This window comes from Raphanus sativus, unplaced genomic scaffold (genome assembly GCF_000801105.2).
Source record: "Raphanus sativus cultivar WK10039 unplaced genomic scaffold, ASM80110v3 Scaffold2130, whole genome shotgun sequence".
Classification (NCBI taxonomy): domain Eukaryota; kingdom Viridiplantae; phylum Streptophyta; class Magnoliopsida; order Brassicales; family Brassicaceae; genus Raphanus; species Raphanus sativus.
The window spans coordinates 1-12,491 of NW_026617439.1; the positions used below are offsets into that span (position 1 = coordinate 1).

General features: G+C 38.8%; 2 protein-coding genes and 1 pseudogene across 2 annotated transcripts; 1 reads left to right on the forward strand and 2 right to left on the reverse strand.

Moving 5' to 3' along the window:
* Positions 1 to 882: 882 nt before the first annotated feature.
* LOC108827455 (mitochondrial Rho GTPase 1) lies at positions 883 to 6,579 on the reverse strand. Its single transcript, XM_018600857.2, has 19 exons — positions 6,264 to 6,579; positions 5,953 to 6,116; positions 5,704 to 5,858; positions 5,492 to 5,598; positions 5,246 to 5,405; positions 4,692 to 4,909; positions 4,377 to 4,509; positions 4,069 to 4,212; positions 3,715 to 3,891; positions 3,311 to 3,565; positions 3,068 to 3,136; positions 2,934 to 2,989; positions 2,778 to 2,859; positions 2,443 to 2,654; positions 2,210 to 2,279; positions 1,811 to 1,923; positions 1,513 to 1,663; positions 1,238 to 1,427; positions 883 to 1,115 (listed from the first exon to the last, which is right to left on the reverse strand). The coding sequence occupies exons 5-19, from the start codon at positions 5,246 to 5,248 to the stop codon at positions 1,042 to 1,044; spliced, it is 1,947 nt and encodes a 648-aa protein (XP_018456359.2). The 5' UTR covers positions 5,249 to 5,405; positions 5,492 to 5,598; positions 5,704 to 5,858; positions 5,953 to 6,116; positions 6,264 to 6,579; the 3' UTR covers positions 883 to 1,041.
* Positions 6,580 to 6,765: 186 nt separating this feature from the next.
* On the forward strand, positions 6,766 to 8,437 carry LOC130505255 (pentatricopeptide repeat-containing protein At5g27460-like). The gene is made up of 2 exons (XM_056999857.1): positions 6,766 to 7,076; positions 7,165 to 8,437. The coding sequence occupies exons 1-2, from the start codon at positions 6,843 to 6,845 to the stop codon at positions 8,371 to 8,373; spliced, it is 1,443 nt and encodes a 480-aa protein (XP_056855837.1). The 5' UTR covers positions 6,766 to 6,842; the 3' UTR covers positions 8,374 to 8,437.
* On the reverse strand, positions 8,407 to 10,937 carry LOC130494251 (mevalonate kinase-like; annotated as a pseudogene).
* Positions 10,938 to 12,491: the final 1,554 nt, after the last annotated feature.

Genomic DNA, 12,491 nt, shown 5'->3' on the forward strand with positions numbered 1-12,491 from the left:
AAAAAGAATTTATCTTATATAAATAAAAATGAATAGAATAAAATATTTTACTTAAAATTACTTTTATGTGTGTGTTTTTTCAAGAATGATTTAGATCAACAATTTTGATTAAAATGATCAATATTCACTTCAGTCGATTGTTTTTAATGAATTGTCATATTTTAAATAATAGAATTTTAGAATGATCTTAGACAACTTCTTTTATAATTTTGAAAATTTGTTAGTTTATAAATTTTGTAAGTGATTTTGTGCATTTTTTTTAATTTCTAAACCTCAATAATAGACTAAAATTAAAAAAAAAAACCGAAACTGATAACTAAAACAACAAGAAACTAATTAACTATAAAATCAAATTAAAAATTAAAAAAAAAACAAATATTACATTAAAGTTGAATATTTTGTAAAAGCATCACAATTCAGTGACTCATAAACAACCGACTTAAACTTAACAAAAATATATAGAATATAAAACCAACAAAACAGAAACAAATATTGATCCAGGCTCTTTTGGTGGATATTGATCTACTTGCATTCATTGTGTTTTGTAGGTGCAAGGTTGTGATTCAAGCAGCAGATCACTTGAAGGACAGTGAAGCGAAGAAGCCTTGAGAAAGAATCAAGAAAACGATTTCCAGGGTCATCAAAGGCTTGCAGGCTCATATCTTAAAGACTCTTATCGAAATGCATTCCCTATGGATTGCAAAAACATTGACCCTCGGGTCAAGGAGAAAATCACGGTAACCACATGCATGGTTTCTCGTTCTAGCAATAAGAAAAAAAACTCCCACAAAAGGTAGGTTGTAGGAACCAAAGTTGCCTCTGCTGTGAGCACCAAAACTTAAACACTAGTATTTAGATGCAAGCAAGAGACTTTGAGGTAAATTCAGTTGCAAGAAAATTGTAACTCACTGGTACACACAAAAGGATTTGTTACAAATACATTGTTGTAGGAACAAGAATGCTCTACTAATATAAGATCATAACAAGAGACTTGCTATTTTCGTTTAGCGTTGGCACCTTGCAACACTGGGTTCTTCATTCTCAGTCAGAAGCGCTCTCTCTTGAGACATACGCAAAGTATGCAGCAAGCACAACAGCCAAAACAGCAGCTACGACTGTCATACAAATTGAAAAATAATTTCACCAAGCATGAGTATGAAGCTTTTTTTGGTTACGGGTTTGTTAGTCTGTGAGAAAATTTGTGTCAAAGATTAAAAGACTACGGATGGAAACGTACTTGAAACAACCATAAGAGAGCGGTTGAAAAGCCTGTTGTAATGATGTTTGCGGATTTTTCCTGCTTCGGTCTCTGGAATACTCAGATGAGGATGTTGCGCTGCAGTTATAACTTTGCGGAATAAGTTGTTGAGATCCCCCAGTTTCGAGCTGATGGATACCGGAGGGTCTATCCACATATCTTGTGTCACCTGCAAAAAGATCCGTGTTGTAAGGTGCTTTACAGGTTTACTCAAGCTGTTTTCATTTGACTCAGAGATCAACAAGAACCCTTACCTTAGTGGATGCTTGTCTGGAAATCTGGGATGATACAATATCGTATTTCGCTGAAACCATAAGGCAAGGTACCTCATATCCAGTGGCCTCACCGTGATTTGCAAGTTCTACAAGCAACTCAGTCGCTCGCTTCCATGACGACTCATCAGAACTGCAGGAAATAAACAATGCAAACAGCAACTCAAAGCCTCCTCAAGGTACCGTCAGACATTTGTTTCACACAACCCACAATAAGAAAATGATAAGGCATCATCTACTTGAAGCATATTTAAACCAACCAAAGAAGGAAAATATATACCTGTCATACACGAAAACAGCTATGTCACATGCAGCCAAAGACTCCTTGGATGAGAATAGACCTTGAGCCCCACCTTCAGGAATTTCCCTCATCACAAGAGTTTTCTTTGCACTCTACACCCAGAGATTTGCAATCATCATATTAATGAACATATTACATAGAGAAACGTAGAGAAAAGAAACAGCCTCAAAAGATGCCAAAAAAACTAGCAAGTCTGAACAGTTCTGTTCAAAACGCCCAACATGCATATGTGCCCATAGTATCAACTCATCTAGGATATCTAGCTAGCTCCCGTCTCAAAGTCCACAAACTAACACTTGCCATTCTTTATTCAGTATCTTTATTCGCACACAAACACACACATAATGAGACAAATTGCATAAGTGTTCCACAACTCACCCCAGGTACATCGACCATATTCACTGCATACCGCTCGTCAGTGGTTGATCCCGGGTTATCAGCATATGACCTAGATAATGATGAGACATGAATGTCAACCACATGGAGAGGACAATTTTGCGCTCTACCAGTATGCGAACGTCTCCACGTATAAAAACATGGGCCGGACTATACTCTTTCCTGTTTGTATTTTGGAAATGCAACAATTTTTGGAAAGAGCTAATATGACAAACCTTCCAAGGAAGCAATTCAGTAAAGCAGATTTTCCAGCGCTGTTGGGTCCAAAAACAAAGCACTGGAAAACTTTTCTTTCACATCGTTTCTTTTTGAGATCTAAAAGCCTTCTCCTAGTAATACGGATGGCAGAAGATGGTTTGCCCTGGAATCCAATGCAAATCAAATGTTCCACACTCCGAGCAGGTTCTAATAATGTCATCAGTGACCACTGCAAGGATGTAATTGGAAGATTAGGAAAAAAAACGAAGAAGTACGAGTATATGTATTTGCAATTGTGCATGCATACAAAATGTTCCTTAAGTTGTTGAGCATTTGTAAGACTATTGATTACCAGTGACAGGAAAGCGTCAAGGGAAAGTCCTCCACGCGCAGTTTTCTCTGCCGCATCCGCATATGGAACTTCATTCCAAGGACTGCAATTCATAATTTCGCGTTTTAATGTAATCTAAATTACGCGTTCTTTGCTTTCTGAAGGTGGAGAAAATACCTCTCAGGTGCAGTGGAAAATAAATCCTCGATCTCTTGAGGTCTCAGATTATTATCCTGCAAAGTGAAAATTCATTAAGAGACAAATATAAAAACTGCAGCCTAAGCCATTAATTAAAAAAAAAGGAGACTTACCCCATTGGTATCAAACAACATATACATTCCTTTCAGGAATTCGATTGCTACATCTGTCAACTCAACAGTCTACAAAAACAAAACAACACTACCATTAGCTGCACATGACAAGGAAGGCATGTTAATGTAACTTGGTGAGCATCCGATTTCTTATTTCTGATAATAATAAAAATTTCAAACAAAAAATTCGATATACAGCTCATCCAGTTATAGATGATTGATGATTCTGTTTCTGCAATTTACCTGATCAGGTGCTCTCTTGAATAATGAAGGTGGAAGCCATTCATCAGCCAGTCTTACATCATTGTTATACCCAAACTTCCTAAGTACAGTCCAAGTTGTCTCGAGCCTCCCTTTCTCAATAAAGAGTGCATGTAAAAACAGGAAGCCAGTCACTGTCATTCCTGTTTCATTCACACCTTCTGGTAACCTTTCTTGCACAACCCTCTTAATACCTTCGATTTCATTAGGCTGCAATGGTGCATCAAAGCACTTGACCTATTTGAGACAACTGTTAGGTGCCTCATTTGGATGAGAGAATTATTTTTATTTTTTTTTGAAAAGTCTAAAGGATAGGCTAGAGCCATATCGATGATGAAACAGACATAACACAAGAAATGATGAAACACAAGAAGAGGAGATAAAACCTGAAATGCGTTTAACTCAGCCTCGCTAAGAGCACCATCTTTATCATGGTCACAGAGTATAAAGATACGCTTCAAGGCCCTTACACACCGTGGCTTCAATGTCTGGGTTTCTTGATCAAACAGAGGTGCTGTTGGGTGTAGGACAGCTTTTTGTGCATAATAGAAAACTTCTTGTGCCTACAGGAAAGTTTATTTTATAAGGATGATAGTTCAGGTCTGAAATATAATTTAACAATTCCAATCTCGTAAGGCAATTACAATCCTTAGCTACCTTGAAAGTCGAACCAACTTGTGTGCCACGCTTGAGCTAAGATGTATAATAAATCCGAAGAGGAATAACAGAATTCATGATACCTGGATTTGCTTCAGGGCAGAACATCCGATACAAGTCTCAATCTCCGGAAATTGTAGCATTATAGGTGACATCACTTGTTCGAGGCTGACCTGGTTCTTGTCGAGGTCAAGCTTACAGCCTGCTACTATTACAGGAACATTTACCTGTTAAAGAAAAGGTCACAAGGCAATCTTGATAAGGTAACAGCAAATCGTTTACACAATTCACCACAAGAACAGTGATATGACCCACCAGGAGAGAAATTATAGACCTACTACAACAGCAAGATTGACATGACCAAAAATGTAAACAAAGAGGAAAATCAAACCTCTAACCGCCGAAGCTCTGGAAGCCAGTATGTACTCAGACCTTCGAGAGTCTCAGGTCGGTCAACGGCATGTGTCAAAACCACTGCATCTGCGTGCTTCAATTCCTCGGCAACCATGCCCCTATCTTCCGGCCTGAACCCAAGATATGAAATAATTAAAAGATACTTTATAGCACATCAACAAAGCTGTCCAGGTATGAATACCACATAAGCCTTTCTTTTCAAACAGTAACTAAACAGGTGGCAAAGTGTTTATGTTGTCCCAACAACAATGCTCTTCTTCATGAGGAAACAAATATAAAGAGATGAAGATACCTTGAGGAAGTGTCAACAAGGGTGATGGGTATACCATCAGGGAAGAACTGTAAAGGCAGCTTGGTATCAGGGAGAACAGGAGGGACATTGTCAGGGAAAGAATTGGTTGCTGTAGCGGTAATCAAGCTGGATTTTCCAGTGCCCTTGTCACCAATCACAACGATTCGTATAGATTTAGCTAAATCAACGGTGCGAGCTGAGTATCTCGCCATCTGAAACTGCAACAAAAATCAAAATGAAAAGGTAAAATTTAAGTATTTATCAGTGAAAGCGGTGGTGTATATTTTATCATTTACTTATAAAAGTCTTTTTCTATAATATGTGAATTGGCGTGAGCTCGCACATGAAAAATTATTGAAAGTGTTGCTGTATTTAAGTATTTATTAGTGAAACTGGTGGTTTATATTTTACCATTGACTTATACTGAAAGTCTTTTTCTATGATATGTGAATTGATATGAGCTCACATAAGCATGATAACAATTAACAAGGACGGATTAGGTGTTGACTGAAAGATTTAAGTATTTTATTAGTGAAAGTGAGGGTGTATTTTACCATTTAATTAAGACTTTTTGCCCTTGGTCTCGGTAACAAAGGGTTTAGTCTTGAAGGGCAAAAACGTCAGTCTCGCTGGTAGTTCTTGAGAATGCCGAAACTCAGTAGCTGTAAGAGTTGAAGTCAGCATATGCACATACTGCTTCGTCTGCTCATTGTTCTGCATGAACAAATCACTTAAGAAGTAAATACACAAGACTGAATATCTCTGCTAATAGAATGAAACCAACTGAGAGAGAGGTTAACCTTGTTTCTGACCGTATCTGATCTCAAGTCTTCGAGCTTGGTACTCTGTACAGTTGGAACAGGACACGACGCTGGAAACCAACCTTCCAAATCATACTTCTTTGCAGCTGCATCATTCAATGCTCCGGAGACAATCAACACGATACGTAAGGAAGTTTTGGCTGCAAAGGAATCATCATACAAATATACAATAGGCTAAAAATCAGAAGTACCGCTTGGTAAAAATCTGGCGAGTTCTTCATCATCTCATCGAGCATTGCCCATGAGTCATTCTCACTAGGACCGGTGATGCAATTTGCTCGCTGGGATGGATCCACTCATCCATATGATATGCAATAAGTTATATGTCATCTCCTTCACCAATCACCTGAATAAAACAAAGAAATACTCTCAGAATGCAAAATTCAAGACGAATCTAACAACATTAATGAAAGAAAATATATTTTGTAACGTTTAAAGACCTTGTAGAGTTCTTCATCATCAAACTGTGCACACTTGGCCATGACTTCCTTCCTCGTGAGAAAAGGAGGTTGCAATCCTGTGAACCCTCGCTTTTTTCAAGAATGTTGTCCCAAAATTAGCTCTTCTCTATTTGATGATTCAGCTCACTCGCCTCACCACCAGACTACAACCAAAAAAAGGAAATAAACACTTCACTGAAATCATTTGGATCAAAAACAAGGTTTAGTGTTAACTTATTTAGAATCATAATCCAAATATTTTGAGCTTAGCCACTTGCTTGTTGAACTCCTTTGAAACAATATCTACTTACAAATTGAAGTGAAACGCCAGAAATGTTGTTAGCAAATCAAACTCAAGGAGAGAAATGGTGCGACTAAAGGATCTCCGGATCGTTCCCCTATCTCTTCTGGAAATTAGATTTGATATCCAACAGTGTCCGTGCTCTTCTCTCCTTAAATGAAATCAGCTCAATGGAAGAAACAACGTATCACCACAAATCGAAGAGCAACGTACTCATAGTCTCATAGCTACGGAGACGGAGAAGAATGGATTATTAGCGGCATCGATTTGCAACGATAGACACTCTGTTTAGGGTTTTGGTGTTCGTTGTAAATCGATCTTCTTTGTTAATGATGATGATGATGATGATAAACCCGCCGAAAGACCCCCGATTTCTTTATAAATTACATATAGGCCCCAATACTTTCAGTTTAATCACATAAACCCCTTCTGTGAACTATCTTCACTTCAGCATAAACTAACAGTTTATCATAAACACACACATAAATACCCCCCCACAACTTTCAGATTTATCTAGAACCCCCCCCCCCCTCTTCTTTCCATCACCTGAGTTTATTCTCCTTCCTCACATCTGCAACATCCAACCACAATGTACAGCAGGATTCGCTTGGTTGCGAAGTCGAGTTTCTCCACCACGAGGCTCCTGTCTTCAGTCGCTTCCACGGATACACTGGAGGAGATACTGAGAAAGAACGGTCCACGACTCAGTGTCCCCTCTCTGCTTCAGCAACGCGTCGACTCGGGTCACCCCGTCACGCTATCGGAGCTCCGGTTCATCTCCAAGCGCCTAATCAGATCAAACCGTCACGATCTCGCACTCCAGGTTTTCCAAAGTCTCTAGCTTTATTATTATTAAACAGAGAGAAACAATCAAGTTTAGCTTCTTTTTTTTTTTAAACGTTGTGTATCAGATGATGGAGTGGATGGAGACTCGAAAAGATGTTCACTTTAGTGCAGAAGACACTGCTCTTAAGCTGGAACTGATCATTAAAAACCATGGCTTGAAACGAGCTGAGGAATACTTCGAGCAGCTTCGAAGCAGCTCTGTTTCGCTGAAAGCAGCTTACCTTCCTCTCCTTCGTGGCTACGTTAAAGGTAGATTGGTTAAGGAAGCGGAAGCTCTCATGGAGAAGCTGAACGAGCTGGGGTTTCTTGTAACTCCACACCCGTTCAACGAGATGATGAAGCTTTACGAAGCGACTCGTCAGTACGAGAAAGTAGCGATGGTGATTGCGTTGATGAAGAGGAACAAAATACCGAGGAACGTTCTCTCTTACAATCTCTGGATGAACGCGTGCGGCTGCGAAGCATCGGGTGGTGTTGGAGGTGTGGAGAGTGTTTATGGGGAGATGGTTGGTGACAAGAGCGTTGAAGTTGGGTGGAGCTCGTTGTGTACGCTAGGGAGTGTCTATGTTAAGTTTGGTTTTGTTGATAAGGCTAAGTTGGTGCTTGAGAGTGCGGAGAAGAAGTTGAACAGGAGCAATAGGCTTGGATACTTCTTCCTCATCACGCTTTATGCTTCTTTAGGAGATAAGAAAGGAGTTGTTCGTCTGTGGGAAGGTTCCAAGTCTGTTTCTGGGAGGATGACTTGTGCGAACTACATATGTGTGTTGTCATCTTTGGTGAAACTTGGCGATCTTGCGGAGGCTGAGAGGGTCTTCGAGGAGTGGGAGGAGAATTGCTGTAACTATGATGTTAGAGTCTCCAATGTTCTCTTGGGTGGTTATGTGCGTAATGGACTGATCCGGGAAGCCGAGTCTCTGCACAACCGTGTGTTGGAGAGAGGAGGTAAGCCAAACTACAAGACTTGGGAGATTTTGATGGAGGGATGGGTGAAATGTCAGAGTATGGAGAAAGCTATAGATGCTATGCACAAAGCATTTGAACTAATGAAGGGATGCCATTGGAGACCGACTCAAAGAATTGTCATGGCTATTGCTGAGTACTTTGAGAAGGAGGAGATGATCAAAGAAGCAAACACATATGTTAGAGATTTACATCGTCTTGGTCTTGCAAGCTTGTCTTTATACAGATTGCTACTTAGAATGCATGAGCATGTCCAGAGGCCAGCTTCTCACATCTATGATATGATGAAGCTGGACAACATTCAAATTGGCTGAGGAGAGTTGATTGTAACCTTGTATGCAAGAAAGTGCAACTTCCAAACATGTCCTTTATAATGCATTCATGTCTACAACAAAAAAAAAAAAAAGAGATTTCACATGGTAAAAAGCATTTTTTACATTCAATACATAAGTTAAAAAATGGACTCCTTATATTTTGTAACTGCAGCCTTCTTCTAATATATAGTGAGAGGCCAAATATGACTTTGTTTAAACCATACAGCATCTGATCAAAAGCAAATCTCAGCTCCGTTACCACCAATTGATGCAGTGAAGCACTGAAAACCGCTGGACTCAAGCTCCTCAACCACTTTGTCCACCACCGTCCCTGAAACCATTTAGATTACCACGGAGGGACTGTCAAGGGACAAAACAAAAATCAAAGATTTCAAGAATGATTGAACATTTCTGAAAAAAGGATAACCTGTTGGTAACAGAGTAAGGACACAGCCGCCACCTCCAGCTCCAGTCAGTTTTGAGGTAAGATTGTGCTTGAGCGTGGTTCGGATCACGGTATCAATCGAGCTGTGGCTGACCCCATTGACTGCAGCAAGCCTTGGTTAACCTCCATGAGTTCTTTTATACTCTCTTCTTTCTCAGTAACCGGGATCTCCTCTTTAGATTGGATGATCGAAGCTAGCTCTTTACTTATAGAGTCCACGGCACTGAACACAGACTTCATAGCATCTGGGTGTCTGACTGTTCTCTCTGAAACCCCAGAGACCAGAGCTTTGGTGTTCCGTCCCACTTTAGTGTTGGTGATTAGCATTCTCAGAGGCATGTTTGACTGTAACCGAGTTATCTCCCCTGAGCAGAACTTGATCATGTTGCCTGCAAAAGAAACAGCAAAACAGATATGGTTTCCCTCCTAACGTATAGAATTTGGATGTTTTACAGTCATTAAGACTAACCGTATGCACTGACGGTGTTATCTATCCCGGAAGGCTTCCCGTGGATGATCTTTTCGCCTTCAAACGCCCATTTATTCAGCAACTCGAGATTGGTTTCATCTAGACAAGTCCAACCTTCACCACGAGTTTTGTCTGAGATAGAAGATGCGATGAGAGCAGCTGTTAGAGCTACACAGAAAGCTGCTGATGAACCAAGGCCAGATCCGTATGGAAGCTCCGTTGTAATGATGACTGTAGCTGGACTAAATCTAAAAAAAAACACAACAAGAAGAGTCAAGGACTCTGGAAAATCTCTTCGAGTTCAAATTGTATTGAGTGTTTTCTTTACCCAAGGATACTGGTGTATAACCAGAGGAAGGTGGAGATCCCAGCGGACAGCCAGATTTTTTCTTCTGGAATATTTTGCTCTTCAACCAAAACGGCAATTGATTTAAGAATCTCGCCTGAACATGAAGCTGGTGTAGAAGTGCTTGAATCAGAAGGAATCACTTCTTTGAGTCTGGCTATGGACCAGGAAAATTCCAAGGACAGGTCCTTGAGCTGAAGTGTAAGCCTATCATTGTTCTCAGCAGCTGTCAGAAGAAGGAAAATGTAAAAATAAATGCTTTCAGATTTGTTTCTACATTTGGGAAAAAAAAAGCATCAAATATTACTTGTTCTATATTTGATCTGAAACCATCAGGTACTAATGTCAAGTCAATTCAAGTCCAGCAAGCAACGCACGCACGCCTAGAATGAATAACCCTTAACACAAACTCAATCCCATTGATACTACCTCTACTTGGAACATGGACAACCATAGCCAAGAGACGCTACTACATTGCAAAGAAAAAACTTGGATCTTCAACTAATCAATCTCTAGTTTGGTACACTGTGAATTCAGTACAGGAACAACCAGAACCAAAAAAAAAAAAGAAGAAGAAAGCAATTCCAGTGTATATGTAAGAAAAGGAACCTGATCGAAGAGGAAGGCGTAGAGTGACGTAAGTGTAGAGATCAATGGCGGCTGCTACTGCCGTGGATCCATGGACAACAGCATGTTCCCCTGCGAGTATGATCTTTCCCGGAGCTCTCGATTTCACCTCCATTTCTTCTGAATCCAAACAAAAAAATAATAATAATAATAATTCTGAACTGATTTACATAAACAGAATGCAAAGGGGCATAAAGACAGATTCACCAACAACAAAAGAGTCTAGAATTCAGATTCTAGCAGCTCAGGAACAGATGTTAACAAAAAAAAAAAAAAAAGTGAATCAGATCAAAAGGGAAATTTGCATAATTGGGATCTGAATCAAAGTAAAGACTGAAACTTTAGAGTTTTATAAACAAAAAGGGGTACATGTGAAATCGCATCAAAGCTGCTCAGATCGAACAGAGGAAAATGAAAGTCAAAACTCGTTCAATTTTCCCTACTCACGAAATAACACTTGAACAAGAAAAACCTCAAATCAAACAAAACATATGGCAGACATTCGAATAGTCGATAGACAGACAGAGAGAGAGATAGAGACAGCATGTACCTAGAACTACAGAGAAAAAGAGATGTAGATTTGATGTCTGAAGCCAGGCACGATCAGCTTGTTTATTAATAAACTAAAAAGATAAATATTGTGAAGAAAACAACTGGATCCCGGTTTGAAAATATATATGAATTTGGCTTAATGAGAATTCTCTTGAAGAAAGTTTTTAATTCAGTTTTCCGGTTTGGTTTGGTTTTTACAAACCGTGTCTAAAGTAGAACAGGTTCGAATAGAGTTGAAACGACAAACAAATCCCATACGCATTTAGCTACTAGCACTGGCTCTAAGAAGACATATCACAATGAGTTTCATTTGCTGAATCTACAAAGTCCGAGACTTTCATTAATGTCTCGCCTCTCTGTGCTAGATTAATGGGCCAAAACAAGTTATTGGCTCAAAAGCTCTTATTTCGTTCCAAAATATTAAAGGGGTCCGTCTCAAGTCTTAACTCAAATCCTGAAACATAACGCTCTTCTTTCCTATATGATGCAATGTGATTGATTAGGAAGATCATATAAAAAAGACAGTTTGAGATTAGGAAGATCTCAGATGCTATACCTGCTTTGTCTTCCAAGTAAATAGTGACTGCAAGTCTGCTTTTATGTTCAGTGTCAAGCTGATCTGAAAACACGTAAAAATACTAAGCATTTAGAATACATGCAACCGATAAAGGGGCAGCCTGATCAAGAAGATAAAAACTACAGTGTTTGCGCATAAGCTGACCAACTAATGTAAAACTTTAACATCTTACTCTCATGTTCAAAGAAAGAGCAGCATCAACCTCCCCGTGCATGGCGGCATGAAACTCAAGAATGAGACCAAACAGAAGGAGGAGTAAAAACCATGGAACCTTTACCTCTTCATTCCCATAGGGTGCTTCTGAAACCAATTGATATTCAATATATATCTGAACTACCACACCAAGTCACAACCCATTAGTTCAAAAGGTTTCTCCAGAACTATCCTGTTAAGATCGTGACAGAAAATGTGAACAGAGCATTTGCTCTGTAAAATCAAAAGAATGCATCCTCTTATCAAAGCAAACATTTCTCCAACTCGAAGGAACAAAGATTTGAAGACGAAGATGAACGTTTTTTTTTTCATCCCTTCCTCTTTTAGAAACTTTTTTGTCAGCATTTTAAGCACTTTACTAGATTTTGACCCGCCCTTAAAAGGGCGGGTATATTTTTGTTTAAAATTTAATTTTGATATTTGTTTTTTCTTTCTGATTATATTTGTATTTTTTGTAATCATATTTGTGTATAAATTTTAATCAAAATATTTTTATTAAATAATAGCAATTTAAAAAATAATCCGGTATATACACAGTAAAGGCTGGGTTGCGGATCGAACCCGCTCCACCGACCCGCCAATCCACGGATTTTCAGTTTGTTTTTGTTAAAAAATATGACCCGCACAACCCGCAAACAAATAATTTTGTACCCGCATCCACTCCGCTTAATTTTGCTGTCTGCGGGTTATATACATATTTTTACAATCAATATTTAATTTAATTATTATAAAAGTATATTTATAATAAAAAAATTTATACATGATTTAAATTTTAAACTATTATTTTTAAATTTCTGTATTTTAAAATAGTTGGACCAATAATAATTAGTTAGTGAAATGGTCCAACAACTTTTTTAAGTAGATTTTTTGGTAATGATTTCTTTTTTCA